This window comes from Gasterosteus aculeatus, chromosome 13, assembly GCF_964276395.1.
Source record: "Gasterosteus aculeatus chromosome 13, fGasAcu3.hap1.1, whole genome shotgun sequence".
NCBI classification, from domain to species: domain Eukaryota; kingdom Metazoa; phylum Chordata; class Actinopteri; order Perciformes; family Gasterosteidae; genus Gasterosteus; species Gasterosteus aculeatus.
In genome coordinates this window covers 21058089-21079658 of record NC_135701.1, presented here as the reverse complement: position 1 = coordinate 21079658, position 21570 = coordinate 21058089, and the positions used below count along the sequence as shown (strand labels likewise).

The 21570-nt window shown below is 48.0% G+C and overlaps 1 protein-coding gene across 2 annotated transcripts; it reads left to right on the top strand.

The window, feature by feature from the left end:
• Positions 1 to 9074: 9074 nt before the first annotated feature.
• Positions 9075 to 21570, top strand: LOC144383046 (electrogenic sodium bicarbonate cotransporter 1-like). Of its 2 annotated transcripts, XM_078086254.1 has the most exons (19): positions 9076 to 9252; positions 9985 to 10072; positions 10485 to 10639; positions 12039 to 12146; positions 12236 to 12410; positions 12511 to 12644; positions 13829 to 14103; positions 14302 to 14372; positions 14885 to 15070; positions 15180 to 15293; positions 15410 to 15571; positions 16029 to 16207; positions 17423 to 17495; positions 17848 to 17916; positions 18010 to 18183; positions 18262 to 18423; positions 19256 to 19349; positions 19932 to 20005; positions 20408 to 21570. In XM_078086254.1, the coding sequence occupies exons 1-18, from the start codon at positions 9110 to 9112 to the stop codon at positions 19973 to 19975; spliced, it is 2406 nt and encodes an 801-aa protein (XP_077942380.1). In that variant the 5' UTR covers positions 9076 to 9109; the 3' UTR covers positions 19976 to 20005; positions 20408 to 21570. The 2 variants fall into 2 exon arrangements, with proteins under 2 accessions (XP_077942379.1, XP_077942380.1); XM_078086253.1 differs by lacking the exon at positions 19256 to 19349 and having other exon boundaries at positions 9075 to 9252.

Below are 21570 nucleotides of genomic sequence, written 5' to 3'. Positions count from 1 at the left end.
GGACCACGATCTGCAGTTGTCACACATTAATATAAAACTAACATGATTTACCTTAAAATTACAAAGAAATAATATAAACCTTCATATAATGATATAATTATCGTTATTTTACATTATTTATGTGCTCCAGTTCACCAGAACCTGTCCATCTGTAGGCGGTAAACTGCAGCGGGCGTGATGGATGGTCACAGCATCGAAGCATCTTCGGGAGAGTTTATATAAGAAGCGCTTTGTCCTCTCGGCTCGGGGCTTGAAATACTTTGGGAGAAAGAACTGGAACCTGGAGGTGTCCTTCAGGAGGATTAGATAAAGACATGACGTACATGGATTTACACCATCTGTCATTGTCATTCATCGAAGAAAGTAACCAAAAGGGTCAACGCTCACATGAATGAAGGAAGGACACGGTACGAGGTTTGCATTTGTGGCACAAACCTTCATGTGGGTAAAACCTCATCTTTCTGTGGACTGTCGGTGATTGAAAAGAAGAAAAAGGACAGTACAGACCTCCCACAGCATCCCTTCCCCATAGACATCAGTTTATGAGGTTGGTGAATTTAGTTCAGGAGGACTGAGCTGTACTGCAGTAAAAAGATGATGTCCAAAGGTCTAAGGGGACACGGTGTGCTTCAAGAAGGAAGGAATAGCCGTAAAAAGTGACCACGGATACACAGTAACTGTATTGTTTTACTTCTGAATCCAAAAAAAGCATCAAAAGCTGACGTGGCTGTGAGGAAAACTGAATTAACGTCCCTGACGGCTGCCAGCTTGTGGCCCTTTATCGTCGCCCTTCTATCACGTTCACATCTCTTTGTTCAGCTTCATATTTAAGCTTTAAGCCCTCTGTGGCGTCGGGGGAGCGTGTCAACGCCATGAAAGCAGCATGCAGCTATCAAAGCCCAGATGAAACCTCTCCTTTTTGAAGTGTTGGACCCAATGAGCACTTTGGTTAATCGAGGTCATCCGGATGCCCACCAGAAAAGTGTGGTTTGCAAATGGAAAAATATACATTTGTTTTCTATTGAAAAGTTGAAACTTCACTCCTTACTGATTTATCTGGTCAGATAAAGCAATTATTACTCATGATGATTTAATTTCTCTTTTACAGGTTTAACTCCCTAGGTCGGATTATATTCTTGCTCAAATGGTTTAAAACCATCAGGCAGTAAAATTTGGAGACCTCCTACCATCAGCAATCCGTTTCATTATTATTATTTCGAGAGAATATATATCTTTTGGCACGCCAGAGAGAGCAGCTCGGGGTATTCAGAGAGGGATGCGATCAGTCTGTTCATCCAACCCCATATCCAGCCCTTATGTAACCCATATCCCCCCTTATCCAACCCATATCCAGCCCATATCCAACCCCTTATCCAGCCCATATCCAACCCCTTATCCCCCCTTATCCACCCCATATCCACCCCATATCCAACCCCTTATCCAGCCCATATCCAGCCCATATCCAGCGCATATCCAACCCCTTATCCAGCCCATATCCAACCCCTTATCCCCCCTTATCCAACCCCTTATCCACCCCATATCCAACCCCTTATCCAGCCCATATCCAGCCCCCTTCGCTCCCGACGTCACCGCATCAAATCAGCTACGCGGGGGTCCGGCTGTAAATCCTCCACTTGCGCTCCGAGCGGCTGGCTGAGCGCATCCCGCAACGCATGAAGCGCATTCGCGGTGACGCACGTGAACGCGCACTGATACCGAGCCCCAGGAGCCGGGACGCCGCGTGCCTCCTTTTGCTTTTTGCCATGTTCTTGTCTGTGTGTTTTCCGTCTCTATGTTCAACGCATGTCCCATTAGGACTAAAGTGGACGTTTTTTTTTCGCTGTTCCTTTTCTCGGAGCCGCTTGATTTGAAATAGACCAAGGTAAGACAAACCCTTTGGCTTCATTTGATTCATTCATTTAAAAATACATATTTTCCTTGTTGAAGTTTGAACATTGTGGCCCATCGGGGCGCACAGCTTTCTGGACAGTGACCCAAGGGGAGGAAGCTGCGCGCTGCTCATCCATCTCCTCCCCCAAACTGTTCCATCCGCTTTGGTCCACTGAGGCTCCCCACAGAGACCGCTTTGTCCACAACTGCTCACTCATGCGCGTTTTTTTTTTTTGCACACTCAGCTCCCTCAAGTTGTTCCATTCCGTGCCGAAAATGTGATGCGCCAAGTTCCCAGCGGGGAAGAACGATCGGAAGCGAAAACAGCCCGTGGGAATCCGCACGTTTTCCACTACAGCGCGTGTGAAGTGCAACGACCGCAACACGCGCGCAGTGTTTGCGCGCACATTGTACCACAGTGCGCACTCTCATCCACCCCCCCGCGCGGGTCTCTGTGCTGTTGATTGATTCAATCATTGATAGTGCGCGAAATCCGAGGCAGCTCATATCGGGGTAAAGTGGAGTCCGGCTACACGGTCAACTAGAACATACTGAATTTCTGACGGTGTCCTATAATAACGCATACGTAACGACCTTGAGTGTGATTTGAATAGAAACGTCATCTAGAACATCTTCTGGCCTCTTGACCGCATCCATCCCGTTAGATGCGGATGCGCTGTGACAGCAGAGAAACATCCAACACGTCCACACTGTGGCGTAAAATAATGAGGTGAAATAGCTGTGGGATGAAGGTTGTCAGCGAGCTTGTGGAGCTGCACATTCCCCCGCTGGCCTCTCTCGTTTTGTGTGTCCGAAGATCAGGTTTTGTTTGGCATATCAGGTACATCTGGTAAATAACTTTAGGCCCTGTGGAGCTTAGACTGATACGTCGCGACATAAGAAGCTGTTGTCTTTAGTTTTGCTTTAATTAATGGGCGTTAAACTGGTTGTTTAACTAATGATGCTGAGATTAGTCCCTTAAGAGTTCTGATGTCAATAAAATCGCCATTTGGGATGTTTTGCATACCACGGTTTCTTTTTTGCATTTGACTATAGTGCAATATTTCAGTATATTAGTATTCTGACATATAATGATAAACAATGCAGTGTTTAAAAACCCAAAGACAAGGAGCCCACAAGAGGCCGACGCAGCATGAACATGAAATGTTTAAATCAAAATACTCTCCAGTCTATCAATTACCCATCCGCATATCTGCTGCCCGGCTCAAGGGGGCGGCGGGCTTAGTGGGGTACTCGAGAAGTCTCCCTCCCCCAGAAATGCTTCCACCCCTCCCGAGGAACACCGAAGCGTTCTCAGGGCCGGACGAGATGTCTATCGCCCCTCCTCCAGCGCGTTGTGGGTCTCACCGGCGAGGCATCTCTGATTTCCCTGGCGGCAAACCGCTACCCCCCCCCCCCCCCCCGGTGCGCGCTGGAGGTCACGTTCTGCAGGAGCCAACAGAGCAACGTTATCTCAGAAAGAGCTAAGACGCCATTCTGCAAGTCCAAAACCCAGAAGCTACACGTGTCGGCCAAGGCAGCCCAACGATGTCCAGAGCCTTCAACATCTCACCCACCCGTGTCCCGTCCGGTCCCGATCCACCGCTGAAGAAAGCCTGAGCGTGGCCATGCTCTTCCTTTCTGAGGTGGTTTAGCAGAACCTCCATCAGGCCAACGGAAAAGTCCTTGTCTCGCCGGATTCCTCCCACACACACTTGCTTCTGGCAGCTAACGGCGCCTTCACGGCCAATCGGTATACCTGCCGTTCCCAGAGACCCCCCCCGGGGGGCCAGCCAAGCACCAAAGTTTCAAAGGACGCAGGCGCCGATGACCTTCTGATCACTTCTCCTCCAAGCTGCTCCCACCAGGAGCGCTCTGAACGCGTCACGAATCGCACTTCAGCCTCGTTGGTTTTTTGTCGTGACGGACCGCCGGCTAACTCTCCTGTCGCTCCGCATCCAGCCACTCACTCCCAATCGGTCCCTCACCTGCTGTTCAGGCCTGTCTCACCCGCAGCCTGCTCCCTCGTCAGTCCCTCGCCGTTAAGGTCCGCTCACTTGTCCCCTGCCGGATTCTCTTCGTGTCACCGCCAAGCTCGTCAGTGGAGAACGCCGGTTCTTTGGCTGAGCTTGTTTTGTTTTTTTCCACTCTGGATTTAACCAATTCCTTGTGTGGGTGTACCCGGGGGTTTGACTTCAACCTGGTGGTTTTCGTGAAGAGCGACACACCTTTCTGGTTCATTTCTAATATTGCAAATTGCTTATTTTGCCTCACGTGCATCTGCTCCGACCCCGGAAACGATCCAATAACATCTACACTCTGCAGAGAGGTTGTTTGGAGTTTCCCGAGAAACAAGAGCTTCAATCAAACGTGTTCAGTGTTTAGGTTTACTTTCTCCTCCCAACGCAGTATCGATTACAACGCACAGCCTCTGACACAGAACATCCCACCGAAGGCGCCGGGATGCATCTGCCCTTCTACAAAATAAGTCATCAAGACCGGGACCGAGTCGGGTCGGCGAGGCTCATCGCGCAGCTCTCACACTCTAAACCTCCCCGGGCCCCCTTCGAGTCCGGGCCGGGCGCCCCATTCACAACCCGTTCGTTTGGCCCATCCACACCCAAAGGCAGCAGCAGCACCGGGGAGGTTTTAGCATCGACGCTCCAGAAAGTAGCTCGTAGCGTCAGACGTTTCCTGCCGGTCAGTCACAAAGACGAAGCCCAAAGGTGACTTTACAGAGCGACACAGTTACGGTAAACCAACGTCCAATCGAGGTGATCAGGAGTCACAATCCCAACGGGTCCCTCGCACACGACGCAGACCTCATCTCTGGACCCACAAGTTTGTCTCAGCTGCGCGTTTCGCTGTTGACTTCTCACCGTTCACTGAATCCGACCCAAAGCACCTGTGCACCTCACCAACGGCTGCTCAGGGACAGAGATGCGTTCTGGCTCCCGTTTTACCGTCTGCTGGCTGACGACGGCCCTTTTCTTATTCCAAAAACAAACAGATGTGCCCGTGACTCAATGGGCTCTGATTCATAACATGACAACAGGAAAACGGTTATTTAACTATTAACAGGATGCTCAGTAGTTGGCCTTCAACAGATTGATGTTATGTGTTAATATTTTATCAGTTATCAGTCAAACGAAAGAGTCAAAAGTCAAAATTTACCAGAGCTCAGAGTAAACTCGTTGTTTTATACCCCAAAATAGGCAAATATCACCATGAAACTTCCCCAATTGGTTACTTGGTTACTTACTGTCATGATCTTATTGAATATGTAGATGGATGCAGTCACTTCTAAATGAAAATCTAACATTGTATAAAGCCAGGATCAACATGATATGCTTTGTTAAATGAGTCAATACAGTGGAATAAGGTATAATATAGAAACATACATTATGAAAAACCCCACTTTCTTCTCTACATCAAGACAATATTTTGAATAATTTATAACTTTTCAAGTAAGGCGTATTTAAATGTTGGGGGTTTTGGGCCAGTGGACAAAGTACAAAGTCTTTTGTGTGTTTTCGTTCCAGTATTCTGAAACAAACCAAAATCAAAGGTTTACATTTTTTGGCCCAAATGACCTAAAAGAATATTCAATTACCAAAATTGTAAAAAATCAGATTAATCAGTGGAGAGTAATTGATTATTTTTGTCTCACCCATTGGAGGCTTCCTCAGAAGCGCTTCCCTCAAGCACTTTGTCCTGAAGCCACCGGAGCCCGATCTGCTGGGGAAGGTTCTCCTCTGTTTGCTCTCCTGAACCTTCTCCTCCTCCTTCTCCGTTCCCATTATGAAAGAACGCCTATTTGCGGCTTGATCACGTGACATTTTCCTGCCTCGTCGGATTCCCTCGTAACCTGCGGTGGAATGATGAATTATGCACGCTGCACATAAATGGGCACGATGTCACACTGTTACTGGAATGAGCTGTGCTACTGAATATTTTAATATTAGCGATGGAAATGTGTAACGTGAAAGGGTTGACCCGTGTCGAGTTGAACTCTGCGGTGCTGCTCGCCTTCACGCTGCGATTTGACCATTTCAGTTCATCATTCCAACAGGAGGAATCAACAGCAAATTCATTCATTCATTGATTCGTTTACAAGGCGTTGCTGAAGTAAACCGATTCATCATGAAGTCACCTGTCCCCTCTCAGGCTTAAAATGGACGAAGGACGTGGGAACAACCGGACGCCGCCGCCCGACAACTGGACGTTTCACAACTCGTCGGCGGAGCCCGCGGCGACCGGCAGCAACGTGACCTACGTGGGATTCTACCTGCACCAGCCGTCCACGGCGGCCATCTTCATCGTGTCCTACATGCTGATCTTCCTCGTGTGCATGGTGGGAAACGGGGTGGTGTGTTTCATCGTGCTGAGGAGCAAAAACATGCGGACCGTCACCAATCTGTTCATCCTGAACCTCGCCGTGAGCGACCTCCTGGTGGGGATTTTCTGCATGCCCACGACACTTCTCGACAACATAATCACAGGTGAGCCTCGGTCTTTCGTTGAGCCTTTGTTGGGTTTAATTTGGGGCTGTGTTTGTTCTGTTGTTTCAACACGTATAAAATCTACTTTTCAAGGGGTGACTGGCGGAGTTGTGAAGACACCTTTCATTGTTTGCTTTGATTGTTTAATACTATTATTTATTATTCATTTTACACGTTTGGAGACTAACAAAAAGTAGCACTATTTGAACAGCTTTTTGGTGAATGTACATGAAGACATTCGTGGTACCCTGAAGATGAACCCTAACACTGAGGTACCCGTCCGCCGTCCCTGGCGCCTCGTCAGCTTCCGCTCGTAACACGTGACCTTTCAAAATAAACCTCTGTGTTCACCAGAAAAGTACAGTGAAGGTCGAATACGTACGGCCTCTTTTCCAGATAAACGTGCTGCGCTGCTTCGGTCAGGTGTCACATTTTTGACGAGTCTAAAAACGGAGATTTACCATTTTCTTGTCCCACTGCTGCCGCCCTGTATTTTTTTAAACGACCGCCCCGCTATGCGTAAAAGGCCTGTGTGAAGAAGGAAAGGGACAGACAGAGCCAGTGTGTCCTCCTGTGTGAAGAAGGAAGGGGACAGACAGAGCCAGTATGTCCTCCTGTGTGAAGACGGAAAGGGACAGACAGAGCCAGTGTGTCCTCCCGTGTGAAGAAGGAAAGGGACAGACAGAGCCGGTTTGTCCTCCCGTGTGAAGAAGGAAAGGGACAGACAGAGCCAGTATGTCCTCCTGTGTGAAGACGGAAAGGGACAGACAGAGCCAGTATGTCCTCCCGTGTGAAGAAGGAAAGGGACAGACAGAGCCAGTGTGTCCTCCCGTGTGAAGAAGGAAAGGGACAGACAGAGCCAGTGTGTCCTCCCATGTGAAGACGGAAAGGGACAGACAGAGCCAGTGTGTCCTCCCGTGTGAAGAAGGAAAGGGACAGACAGAGCCAGTATGTCCTCCCGTGTGAAGAAGGAAAGGGACAGACAGAGCCAGTGTGTCCTCCTGTGTGAAGAAGGAAAGGGACAGACAGAGCCAGTGTGTCCTCCTGTGTGAAGAAGGAAGGGGACAGACAGAGCCAGTATGTCCTCCTGTGTGAAGACGGAAAGGGACAGACAGAGCCAGTGTGTCCTCCCGTGTGAAGAAGGAAAGGGACAGACAGAGCCGGTTTGTCCTCCCGTGTGAAGAAGGAAAGGGACAGACAGAGCCAGTATGTCCTCCCGTGTGAAGAAGGAAAGGGACAGACAGAGCCAGTATGTCCTGAATGAATCTGGGTGTTATTGTGGAATGTGGGCCAGGAGACCTGCTCTTTGGAGGAGACCTGTTCTTTGGAGGAGACCTGTTCTTTGGAGGAGACCTGCTCTTTGGAGGAGACCTGCTCTTTGGAGGAGACCTGTTCTTTGGAGGAGACCTGTTCTTTGGAGGAGACCTGTTCTTTGGATAAAAAGTCAGGTCTTGAGCAGGTTCTCGTGTCTCGGGTAATAAAGTTTGTGCCTCGTGTCCGTAAACGTAGTTTATGGAGGTGTCGATTAGCGCGGATTGGACCCTGGTCAAGGTGTGCGGCTTCGCAGGTTTAAACTTCTCAAATCATTTACAGACCAACGTCTTGCCAACGAGGCTCATTGGATCTCTTTGGGTCTGGCCAGAGGAAGGTCAACAGGTTCCTGGGACTTCCGTCCTCGGAGGTTACTGGCGGCGTCCTGCCAGCACGTGGTCGTGATGACACAAGGGATGGATGTTCTTTGAGCTCCAGTAATACTCGCTGTTCTTTATCCTCTTCACTTATTGTCGGCTGGCACCAGAGAGGGTGAGAAGTACGTTCGATGTGTCCACATTCAGAAGGCCCCTCTGTTGACAGTTTAATCGGAACACTGAATTTATTCCTGAATGACTATTTGAATCCGTGCGGTTTGTGTTGCCGACCTGCAGCTCAGTTAACTGGAGGAAATAACAGTCCAATTTAAATCCATGAGCCTGTCGGGACAACAAGTTAAATATTAACTTTCTGAATAACTCCCAAAGCAGGGTGTCCTACCGCTTGTATTTATTGCACGATTGCATCATATTTAACATGAATGCGTTCATGTTTGTCGTAATACTTTGTGTGGAAACAGTCAGTTAATTGATGTGATCTGATACAGTATAATAAAAAAAACGAACTCAAGTGAAACTTCCACTTTGGGTGGTTGTGAATGCAGAAATGTTGAAGGAACACAAAGGTGCTGTTGCTACATCACTCCGTACATCTCCATGATGATGTTATTAATCTCATTCTGCTCATAAACATGCCACCGTTTTTTATTTATTCATTATTTATTAAAAATGATACGTGATGCGAAAACCTCTCATGGATTAACAACATAGAAGAAGTGAGGCGATCGATGAATCAGAGGACAAAGGACAATGTAACCGGTGCTGGAAAGCGTCTCTTTAGAGACGCAAAGGGGGGGACTTCTGAAAGGTGAAACGTTCGAACCCGCGGAGCTCGGCAGGCGTCCGACCGCCCGTCTTCACCGTCGCCATGACGGGACCCAACACCAACCGTCCTTCCTCGGACACAATGGGGTTTGGTCCTCAAGCTGACTGGGATTGTCCGCCGTGATATAGCTTCTTTAATAGTGCCGGGTAGCTTGCTGGTGTGAACGTAGCATTTAACGTCCCCCCCTGCGTCCCTCCTCCCCCGCGTCTCCCACTTTGTACTTTCAGCTGAGGAACAAGTTCATGAAGAAGTTGCCGAGAGACGCCGAGGCCTCCAACGTGCTGGTGGGGGAGGTGGAGTTCCTGGACGCGCCGTTCGTGGCGTTCGTGCGTCTGCAGCAAGCCGTGATGCTGGGAGCGCTCACCGAGGTCCCCGTCCCCACCAGGTAGACCCGAGACGCACGCCTGCGCCCGATGTCGAGGGACGCTTTCGGGGGCAGGGTTACCGCAGAGACCGTCGTGGTTTTCTCGGGGAGGATTTGAACTCATCTTTTACGGTTTCACACAGAATGTCAGAGAAGATGTAATTAAATCGTTTATCAGGGTAATGTCACCTTTTAATTGTAAAGTAATCATATTATGAACTTATGAACATTGATTGTAAATACAAAACACTCATTTCTTAACAGCGTTTATTTTAATTTGTGCTCGGCACGGACAATTATCATTAATTCATTATTATTTTCAAAGTCCATTTTTTTGCGTTTTATGACACTTTTAAGTAAAACCACAGGAGCGACTCCAAACTGTTTTAACTGTTGAAACCAAAGAGGCAGAAAGTTCCGAACTAGTAAATGTTGCGTGTATACATAGCAATGCCCATAGCAATTCTGTGCTATGGTTACACATCTAGTGCGTCACCTTTCACGGCCCACACTCGTGGCAGACGCGCACAATGCTGTGTACTGTATGCAGCGGCTTCCCTAATGACGACACTGCTTTGTGCTCGGAGTTTGTTCTCAGGTTTAGAAAGTTGTAGATGCCACATGGCAACAGTTTGTCGCGTAGATAAAGTAAAGCTGGCGTTAATCTTCACGCCGATTGCGCATATATTAAAGGTGTTTCGGTCGGAAGACGCAACGGCATCGCTAACGCAAACCGTTTTGTTGCATTTGCAGATTTCTATTCATCTTGCTGGGACCCAAAGGCAAAGCCAAGTCGTACCACGAGATCGGCAGAGCGATCGCCACGCTGATGTCGGATGAGGTTCGACGTCTCATCTTCTCACATATGTTTTAACGCTGAAAGCGAAAGACGCAGCCTCAGGTTTCACCCGCAATATTTACGCCTCAACGTTTACACAAAGTAGCCGGTATGAGAGGAGCCGACATGCTTCTCACGCTATAAATAATCCTCTGTGGACCCATCGATGTTAGATTGCAGCTGACATTGTGTTTCAACTGTCGTTATTTAAGCCGCACTTCATGGTAAGCTGTTAAAGTTTCATTTTCAGGGTTAATTTATCACCTTTTTACATTTTTATTTGTGAACCCATTAACCCATATTAATCGCTTCACTGGCGTTTGTTGTGTTGGTGCGTTGTGCTTTTGATGCTCGGATGTGACAAGTCTCTCTCTGTCCCACCCGGACGCCCCCGTCCCTCTTTGTCGGCGTTCAGATCTTTCACGACATCGCGTACAAGGCCAGGGACAGACAGGACCTGCTGGCCGGCATCGACGAGTTCCTCGACGAGGTCATCGTGCTTCCTCCGGGCGAGTGGGACCCGGCCATCAGGATCGAGCCCCCCAAATCCCTCCCCTCCTCGGACAAAAGGTGGGGAAACAGTCGGGCTTCCGCTGAATGTGACGGCCGTGTCTTGCACGGCGTACGTCAAAGAGCAGGCCGCCAAATCCCCCCCCCCACACAAAGGTCCACCTGGACGCACGATGAGGGATTACAGTCTGATGGTCAGAGGTGAAGCTCTCTGAGACCTCACAGACGTGGGTTTAAACTGCAATACTGACCAGTTGAGTCATACGGGGGAGGGAGCGTCACAACCATTCCATACAAGTTAGCATTAGCATTAGCCTCCCGTTAGGACCGGAGCTACTGGGCACGCCGGGTCTAGACTAAAGGTTTTTGGCATTTCAGTTCTATCTTCAAGGGAATAATAAAATAAAATAATTTTCACAATTTCAGTGAAATCTGTTCAATCTCATCGAGCCAGAATATCAGCTCATTCCTTCTTCTGTTCTTCTGCTTCTGCTGTCAACTTTAAATAAAGTGACTGAGTCCCCCTGACGACTGATGAATGTATGATGATATTTGGGATCACAATTAATACACCCAAACAAATTGATCGTGCTGAATGTCCATCGTAGGAATGAGTTGTCGATATCGTCACGGCTGGTCGTCTCTTCATCAGCTATCGTCGTATCAAATAACGGATCAGGACACATTCGGCCCTTAAAATGCGTCTCCACGCTGCGTTTCCCCCTCAGCAGGGTCCTCATGTTGAGAATAAAGAGATCTTATCTGTAATCACAATTGTTCTACAAGGTCCTCAGGCTGTGTATTAATCTGCTGGTCATTTATTAAGCAATTTACACACACACACACGCCAAGGAAACCCTCCATAAAGACATGCATGGTTTAACCATAACACATTCTGGTGCAGAGTAATTCTGGTACCTCATAGTTTCAATAACAAAAGAGAATTCATTACTAGTTCATTTAAGAAAGAGTTAGTGGGGAAAAGAAATGTGAAAGCGAGGGTGTACCGGTGTGTTCAATTATGAACGAGCAGCTCTGTGCGTTTAATTCAACGCTGCTGGTTTACTCGCTGAGGGAGGAACGTCTTGGATGCGCATTGCTGCGCGCGAGCGCCGATCAATAACTCATATCAACGTCTTCTGATCAGCAACACGAGAAAAGAGGCCGTGACAACATGCTGACACTTACCGGTGTGTATTTGGCGCCATCTAGTGGCGAGTTCCCAGATTGCAGCCGGCTGAAAGTCCCTCGGGGGACAAAACGTGTGCAAAAAAAAATACGGCAAACGACGCAAAAACACGAACACACAAAAAAAGGTCTTTTATTATCAGGGCCAGAACTAGGTTTGTCCATCCAGGGCTACTGTAGGTTCTGTACCCACACAGAGATATGCCACGTATGTAATAAGTGGTAAAGTTCATACCAGCCTGAACAAAACTGTATTTCTGTGTATTTTTAGGAAAAACATGTACGCAGGAGACTCTCAGATGAACGGAGATATGCCTCACGGTGGAGGTCATGGAGGAGGGGGACATGCTGCCGGGGACGAGCTAAAGAAGACGGGAAGGTATGACACTGTGTCTCTTTCTAGTCGCTTCTTGTCCCCACGTGTTTCCCTCTGTCGTCCTGCTAAACCTCTTGTCTCTCTGTCCCCAGGTTTTGCGGCGGTCTCCTGCTTGACATCAAAAGGAAAGCGCCTTTCTTCGTCAGTGACTTCACCGACGCGTTTCACATTCAGGCCTTGTCGGCCATTTTGTTCATCTACCTTGGAACCGTCACGAACGCCATCACCTTCGGCGGTCTGCTGGGGGACGCTACGGAAAACATGCAGGTCGGCCCGAGGATTCGAACCTCTCAGCAGTTAGTTTGCCACCTTCCGCCCCCCCCCCCCCGAACCCTCTCCGCTGAATGCTTCCCCTCGGTGTGCGCAGGGCGTGTTGGAGAGCTTCATGGGCACAGCGCTCACCGGCGTGGCGTTCTGCCTGATGGGCGGCCAGCCCCTCATCATCCTCAGCAGCACCGGACCCGTCCTGGTGTTTGAGCGGCTGCTCTTCAATTTCAGCAGGTGCCGTCTCCACACAAGTCACTCAGAGTGTCGGGGGGGGGGGCCAATGTGTAGTTTCATTTAAATTCTCCATCTCGGTGAACGGGACGCCGGTCTGTCAGCTTCCACGTGTCCGTGTGGGAATGTCATTATTTTACAAACGTTTTGATTGAGGTAGAACAGCTGTAGGGAGTTTTTTCTACTTTTAGGGTTCGGAAAGCTCTCGTCCTCACTCCTTTGTTCTCGTCCCGGCCGGAAACGAAGATACAAAAGAGTCAGCTTGCGTAAATTCAAAAAAATCAAAAAGTATTTAATAACTAAACAACGTTATAAGGAACAAAATTACAAAGTGAAATACAAAGCGAACGGTAAAATATTTCGCGAAATAGAGAATCCTCTGAGCAAGTCTAAAGCGACTCATCAAAGCGGCTGCAGGAAAATTCAAACAGTCCTTTCCTCGCTTTGGTCCTTTGAAAACTCTTGAGGTGTGTCTTCTTGGGTGCGTTTGAATGTCATTGGCTTCTTCTTCAGAGTTTCCCCTCCTTCATTGTCCCCTTCACATCGAGGTGTGAAGCTGCAGCTGTAACCTGAGACCTTCTCGGTCCTATTTGTCCCTCACATTCCAATGCATTCAATGTAGAGACAGTCGGCTTTATGCCTCAATGAGTGAAGATAACAAAGCATACATCGTTTAAGTCTTCATCTTATAACTAGTACACTTTAATTACAACACGTCATTAATGATCCCCGTTCATCACACTTCATCATAAGATCTAAGACAGTTCATGTGGTCCAATTTTCAAGACATTTGCCTCAGTTGGCTGCCTTACATTAAGTTGTTCATTTACTACCTGACAGGAGAAAAAACTCCCAAAAAACCCTCTTTGGGGGATAAAATTGGGAGAAATCCATAAAGGACGGCAACTAGCATCCGTCCCCAGGTTTTAACATCACATTGTGACAGAATGTTAATGTGTGCAGTGTTTATATGATTTAAATGACTATGAATTGTGTTTGATTCAAATTGCATTCACTTCATCTAATATGTTAATGTAATAACTAATATCTAATAACACACAAACTATAATTCTAACACTAAACATTATTAAACATACTACAACTTCCATGACTAGGGGTGCCCTTTCTGGCTTTAATCCCTAACACTGTGCCCTCTAATGTGTGTGTTCATATGCGTCGTGCTTCAGAGACAACTCGTTGGACTACCTGGAGTTCCGCCTGTGGATCGGCCTGTGGTCGGCGTTCTACTGCCTGATGCTCGTGGCCACCGACGCCAGCTACCTGGTTCAGTACTTCACCCGCTTCACCGAGGAGGGCTTCTCCTGCCTCATCAGCTTCATCTTCATCTACGATGCCTTCAAGAAGATGCTCAAACTGGCCCACCACTACCCCATCAACGCCGACTTCAAGATGGAGCACGTCACGCAGTACGACTGCCTCTGTATGGCGCCGGCTGTTCTCGGTGAGATTCATCTCGTCTTCTCGCGGAGGGCCCGGTTCTTAGTATCGCTACACTGGAGCCTTATGTCCTGGTTTTCTCACCTGGTTCTTTCGTTGAGCTTGACAACAAGCAGAGTGTACATGTGCATATACACTCTGCAGACGGATGTTAGAAGGAAGGTGATCTTATCGAGGAAGGTTTCGTTTTGTTTTTTTGCAGAGAACACGACGGACTTGGTCGACAATCCACTGGACGGTTCTTCGCCCTGGTACCTGAACACCACTGATCTGGTAAGTCGTGCATGTTATTGTTGTTCTGCTTTGAGAAAACAAATGATGGAAGTATATTATTTAATCGGCATCAGTATTTTGTTCTTGCGGCAAAATGAATTGATCAATAGTTTGTGATCCATCATCAGTGGTGGAAGAAATACTAAGATATTTTACTTAATTAGCATTGAAATATTCAATTGTAATATAAGTCCTCATCAACAGAATGGCCAATTTTAGAATCAAATACATGACGTTGTTGGAAAATAATAAGTGAAGCATTGCTGATAAAGATGGAGCGTATTTCAACTTCTTAGTTGTGTTGTATTTACATTTTAACAACACAAATCTGCAGTAACTAATAACTAAATAATGCAGCATAAAATGGTAAATTGTATTTTACCGACTTTGGTCTCGAATCACATACTAACCACAGGCAGGAACATAACGATAAAGTTGAAGAACGTGCTGGATGATGTTGCCGGGGAATGAAGCGGTCCGATAAGCTTCTGTTTTTTGTTTCCTCCGCGCAGCCCATGAACGCCACCTGGTCGTCCCTCTCAAAGTCGGACTGCTTGAAGTACAACGGCGAGCTGGTGGGGAAGGCCTGCGAGTTCATCCCGGACATCACCCTCATGTCCTTCATCCTGTTCTTCGGCACCTACACCTGCTCCATGTGCCTGAAGAAGTTCAAGACCAGCCAGTTCTTCCCCACCAGCGTGAGTCGCCCCCCCCCCCGCCGAGCCAATTCCGCCCCCCCTGCAGGAATGAGGCGTTTTTTTTACACAGCGACAACTGTCTCAAGTGTTTGTGTCCTCGTCCGCCCAGGTGAGGAAGCTCATCAGCGACTTCGCCATCATCCTGGCCATTCTCATCTTCTGCGGCGTCGACATGCTCGTCGGAGTCGAAACTCCCAAACTCATCGTGCCGAGTGAATTCAAGGTGAGTCCCTCGCGTCGACTTTGCACGATCCAAGCGCACTTGGGCGATCGCGTGTAAAGCGACTCGCGTTTCATCTCTCTGGATGAATCCATCTTCCTCCTCCTCCTCCTCCGCAGCCGACGAGTTCCAAGCGGGGCTGGTTTGTGCCCCCGTTCGGAGGGAACCCCTGGTGGGTTTACCTGGCGGCGTCCCTCCCCGCCCTGCTGGTCACCATCCTGGTCTTCATGGACCAACAGATCACCGCCGTGATCGTCAACAGGAAGGAGCACATGCTGAAGGTGGACGGAACGATAAGTGTCGTCACTACGTTAACACGGGGGGGGAAGGGAGGTCGGGGAGAGTTTGGGACTCATTTCTGTTGATTTCTCGGGCTGCAAACGGGATATCGCGTAACGGTCGGTTGCCACATTTCTGAAAAGCCTTTGACTTTGCGGCAAATATGTCAGAAAGCGAGTTGTTGCGATGTGAGACGCAAAGAGGTTCGTGTGAAGCGAGGATTTTCATGGCTTTCCCACAATTTACGGCAGCGCGCACAGGACACTGGATACCTTCACACTGCGGTTAAATGTGGTTGTCATTCTTCTCGTGGGGATGAGAGATGTTTCGTGGCAGTGAAGCCCTGAAATGTCGTCCAGTTTTTGATTTTTTTTCCGTCTCTTCAGAGAGAGAACACCTCAGCAGCAGTGATCCAAAGGGCCACATGACCTCTGACCTGCTCTCTGTTGTCTGCACCAGAAAGGGGCCGGTTACCACCTGGACCTGCTCTGGGTGGCCATTCTGCTCATCATCTGCTCCTTCATGGGTCTGCCGTGGTACGTGGCCGCCACCGTCATCTCCATCGCCCACATCGACAGCCTGAAGATGGAGACGGAGACGTCGGCGCCCGGAGAGCAGCCCAAGTTCCTGGGTGTGAGGTGAGAGCCGTCCCGCGCTCTCCACGGCGCTTCCTCTCAGTGTCCATTTTTATTATAAAAAACGATCGATCTAACAGCGCGGACGGAAAACAGTGGCAAGAGAGGACGAAAGGCTCGTGCAGAGTCTCCCCGTGTTGCAGATAAAACAATAAAACAGACTGAACTGTGTCGGACACCTTGACCAAGCACACATTTAGCAGAAATGTAAAGGCTTAGTGGCTCCATCGTGTATTTTGGGGGGGTTTAACAAGGGGGGACGTTAGATTGTCGGATCTGGCGGGAGTGAAGACCTGGACCGAAAATATCTCCAGAGAAGTTTAGAAGCGCTTCCAATGTTGCGAACTAATGACAAATTAGTATTATACTGAGGTCAAATATAGATGTTTACTTTAAATCCCAAAGGCATCATAGATATTAAATGCTTAAGTGTTGATTATCTTACAAGAGGCGAGTGAGTCGATTTCATCTCAAGGGGAAAAAAGGGAAGTGAAGCCGCGTGGAGCGTTTTGTCTGTGACAGCAGGGTCGCATTTCTTTAACACAAGTAAAAACAGCCTTAGTGACTCACGCCAATATTTAATATTCCATATTAGAGGATGACTGAGAGTGAAAGAGTGCTGAACGATTAACGCAAACAATAATGATTGACCAAAAACACGCTTCAGGAGTTGTTCAGTGTGCAGAATGTGGTCTGAGAGGTCCTCTGTTAACACGAAATAACCCATCGGAGGTCACGAACTCGGCTGCGATCCTCTCATTCGAGTGCTCAAAGGTTTGCCGTTAGACCGCGAATCCTTTACGGTAAAACACTGTCAACTTTCGAGCGCCTCATCGGTTCTACTAAATCACAGCAATATTATCGTAACCTCGGTTGTGTGTTTTTTTGGAGTGAATCAGTGTGAAGACGCGTCGGGATTTTCTTCCTGTTTTTAGAGTTTTGTTTGTCCGGTGTCGTCCCGCGGCGCCTCCCCCCCCCCCTCCCCCCCGATGGGTCAGCTGTGAGCTGAACCAACAAACCCTTCCTCACACTCTGACCTCCCTTCACGTCGGGGCTGTCTCTGTTTTTGGCTGAACTCAACGAGATTTGGGGAAATTGTTCACATCCACATGTTTTCCTCGGACTCTGTGACCATTGTTGTGGGTGAAACATCAACGGAATTTAAACCGGTATTTCAGTTTTGTTCTTGTGTTTAGCTGTGATTTTGTTTTCCCGCAGAGAGCAGCGGCTCACCGGTGTCGTCGTGTTCATCCTGACCGGACTCTCTGTTCTCATGGCTCCTATTTTAAAGGTAATTGTGTTGTTAGTCCCTAATATTTTCATCCCTCCGGAACGACCCTTTCATGAAAAGGTTTTGGGTTTTGAATTCTGCATCAGTCCGTTCCACAAACACTAAGCTCTCCGTTTCCCAGGTCAAAGGTCAACAAGATCATTTGTCATTGCGAGTTGTGGTTATTTGGCATTTCGGCGAAATTCAAAGTCAATTTGTGGAACGTGAACCCGGTTACGGTCCGTATGAGGCCGAGCAACGAGCTGTTTCCTCCCACTCCCTTTGTGTTATGAAGTTAATTTAAGATGATTCTCTGCTTTAAATGTTTATCCCTCGACGGGGCGAAATGGCTGACGTGTCTGTTTTCCCACAGTTCATCCCGATGCCGGTGCTGTATGGAGTCTTCCTCTACATGGGAGTCGCCTCTCTCAATGGAGTGCAGGTAAATTATCCAGTTTCTCTCTTCCTCCTCTGGTGTTCGTCGACGCGCCGCATCCTGTGACGCGCAGCGCTTGCACCTCTCCCCCGTCTGCAGTTCATGGATCGTCTGAAGCTGCTTCTGATGCCAGCGAAGCACCAGCCCGACCTGGTTTACCTGAGACACGTTCCCCTCAGGAAGGTCCACCTCTTCACCTTCATCCAGATCCTCTGCCTGGCCCTGCTGTGGGTCCTCAAGTCCACGGTGGCCGCCATCGTGTTCCCCGTCATGGTAGGGCACCTCGGTGGACGAATCATTAAAAATGGTCTGCAAGGCGCTGGACCGTTGACCGTCCTCCTCCGCTTTCAGATCCTCGCTCTGGTGGCCGTCAGAAAAGCGATGGACTACATGTTCTCGCAGTATGAACTCGGCTTCCTGGACGACGTCATCCCGGAGAAGGACAAGAAGAAGAAAGAGGACGAGAAGAAGAAGAAGAAAAAGCGAGGCAGCCTAGACAGCGAGGCTGAAGACGTAAGCGCTCGCGTTGTACATTGCAGACCACGTCCGTCCCCAGCCCCGCCCCCGGCCCCGCCCCCGACCACCTCTCACTTCCCTTATCAATATCTAGCTCTCGATTGGATAATGCAGCGAATGCTTTATTTATATGTTCTTTAGCCTCGGGCAAAGAAGGGATCTTTGACCTTGTGATTCCGCAGATTCTCCTCGTAGAGAAGATAAACATCGGGGGGATTTGGGTTTGACTGACAGAGGGGGGAAAGACTGCTGCTGTATGAGATGGTTTTATAGATTTCATAATCCCCGTAAAGAAGTTCTGATGTCTTCAAGGCGATTATAAAGTAATTGGATTATCCGCATTGTTACAGTTTTAAGCCTTTGAGCACAGAAGCTGGAAGCCGAAGGTCTTGATGGGTCCACTTGGTTTTATGTAGTAAACCTCCCAGATAGATTTTGTCCTCGGGTCAGTTTGGATCGGGTCACTTTTTCGTCTTTATGAATTCGCTCGCGGACGATGCATCTTTTTCTTTTTTTCCCGGTGATTTAATTTCAGATGGAATGACGACTTGTTTGTGGAAGCCGGCCCGGATCAGTGAACGTTTTTAGTTGCAGTGATGTATTTGTAAAATGCCATCGGCCATCATCCTGACATGAGTGGATCAAATCAGATTTAAGCTCCTGCCCTTTGATTCTCACGGACCAGCGGAAAAGGTTCATCACGTATCTGATTTTCATCTGCAACCAGAAAATCTCTGTTCCGTGTTTCCAGGGGTTTCGGTGCAGATGTGTGTGCTGATGATGCTCCCGTCTCAGGCCCTGTGTGTGTGTGCTCTGCTCTCTCCGACAGTCCGACTATCCTTACAGTGAAAAAGTTCCCAACATTAAAATCCCCATGGACACGATGGAGCAGGAGCCTTTCTTAGGCGATAAGGCCTGTGACAGTGAGTAGACCGGGGGGGGGGGGGGGGGGGGGCGTAGTCGTTGCACCACCGATGTGACGGAGCGCTCTGGGTTGGTGGGTGATGCACGCATGACACTCTAATGACCGCCGCTATAGACGCGGGTGGGGAAGCCGCTCGGCGCCTCGTTCTTCGCCAACGACCTCCTTTTCCTTCTTTGCCTCTCTTTCACCTTCAAAAATAACAACGCTTCTTCTCCTCTTGAGCTTTTTCTTCTTGGTTTGTGGCGTTTTCTTATTCCTTTCCCCGTTTTCAACCCTTGCTCGATGAGCCGAACTGTCATTTCTTCAGTCAAAGACCTCGACTTAAATAATCGCCCACACGCACTTGATACTTTGTTTCGACGGCGTTCAAGCGTCATAATAAAAGCAGCAGCACGCGTCGCCTTTAGGCCAAAGTTCACCCCACAAACGGAGACGTTATTCATTGCGTGAACCATAAAGTCCTCGACTCTTAAGGAGACGATGTGGCCGGCGTCCGTTGGGAAATCGGCGCTCGTGTCAAAGGCGGCCACATCGGCCGCGCCGCATCGCTAACCGCTGTCTCTCCGTTGTTCCTCCACAGGACAGAAGTCCCCATCGTTGCTCGAACGACACACATCGTGCTGATCGCTACTACCAAGACAGCTGCTCGTCCAGGTGGGAAGGGACAGGGACACACAGATATATGTTTACACGCATGTACATTATACGTATGTACGGTTTCCTCTTTTTCGACCATTCATCGACGACCGTCAAACGTTGCAAATGCCAGACGGCGAGCTAACCAGCCATCGCAGAACGACAGCCTGACCTTTAAAGGTCCGCTGGGCTGATTTAACTTCTTCTCCCTTCTTCCTTCTCCGTCTCGTCTCACTGACGACGATAGTCGTCATCAGCTGATGGTTCTCTCTCTGTCTTTAGTAGAATAAAGTAAACTAATCGATCACATTCTAGCCGGATGGAGCACGAACCCGGGGCTGATCCTTGAGTTTGACGTTAGCCACGTCCCCCGGCCTGCGCGCTAACGTCCCCCTCTCGTCCCCCCCCCGTCTGTTTCAGCCTGGAGATGAGTCCGCTCAGGTCCGTCCCGCAGATCAGGATCGACATGGACCCCGACGACCACGACGACAACTCCTTCTACTGGAGGAGCCGGGGATCCGAGACGTCTCTGTAGAGCCCCGCGAGGCGACAAAATACCGTCTTTAACTCTCTGAATATGTCACAAGGAAAAGAAACACAACACGGAGTCACGTTTCTTATAATCGGGCTGTTTCTCCTCACGCTGTGGTCTCTTCCTCACAGGCAAACCGTCTCTCATCTACACGCCTCACTGCTCCTTTTGTTTTCATTCTTTGCATCATGAACATGTAAACAAATATCGTCCGTACTTTTTTTTTTTATATAGGGTGATTTACTTAAATAACATTTTCCTGTAGCAGGAATCTTTTTTTTTCTTTAGCTCTACCTCTCGTTTTAGATTAAAAGCTTGTTGTGAACAAATGCAGGATGTTGATTTTCGTTTTTTAAAAAAATATTTTCTCTCTGTTCTGCGGTGGAGTCGATTCAAGGGATTCACTGTGTTGTAGCTTGTCAATAGAACGTGTGAGATTAGATTATTTAAAGTTAATTAATAATTAATTAATCACAAATATTTGTATATGCAGATGAGGTAAATATTTTTATTATCATGTTTTGATGCAGCTTTGATTGATTCATCTTCTCTTTCTTTTACGTTTGTTCACTTCAAAGCTTTTGCTACTCTTTTAAATTAAATCGTTTTTTTTAAATGATTATTTTGTGTGTTCGTTGGTAAAAAAAAAAAAGTTGTCCTTTTGGTAGAAAAGAGCTAAACGATATTTAATCCTCAGATTATCCTCAGCCAAACTTAGACTAACTATGAAATGCTTTTGGAATAATGGCTTGTGCTGCACAAACTACTTAACCTAAGTGGCTTATAAGAAAACATGATTATGGTGACGGAGGAATTATGAGCAGGGAATCAAATCGGAGTTTCTCTTTGGAGTCTGATGGTGGCATCACGTTTCATTCATATTATTTAAAGGTCTACATTCTTCACCCTGATTCAAGGAATGAACACTGATACTTTTTGTTTTTGATTAACTTTTTGGGACTTTTTAGAAACAGGTGAAATGGTTTATTTTAGGATTTATATTTTTCAAATAAAATGTATATTGGAAAATAAACAGAGTTCTCAAACAGCA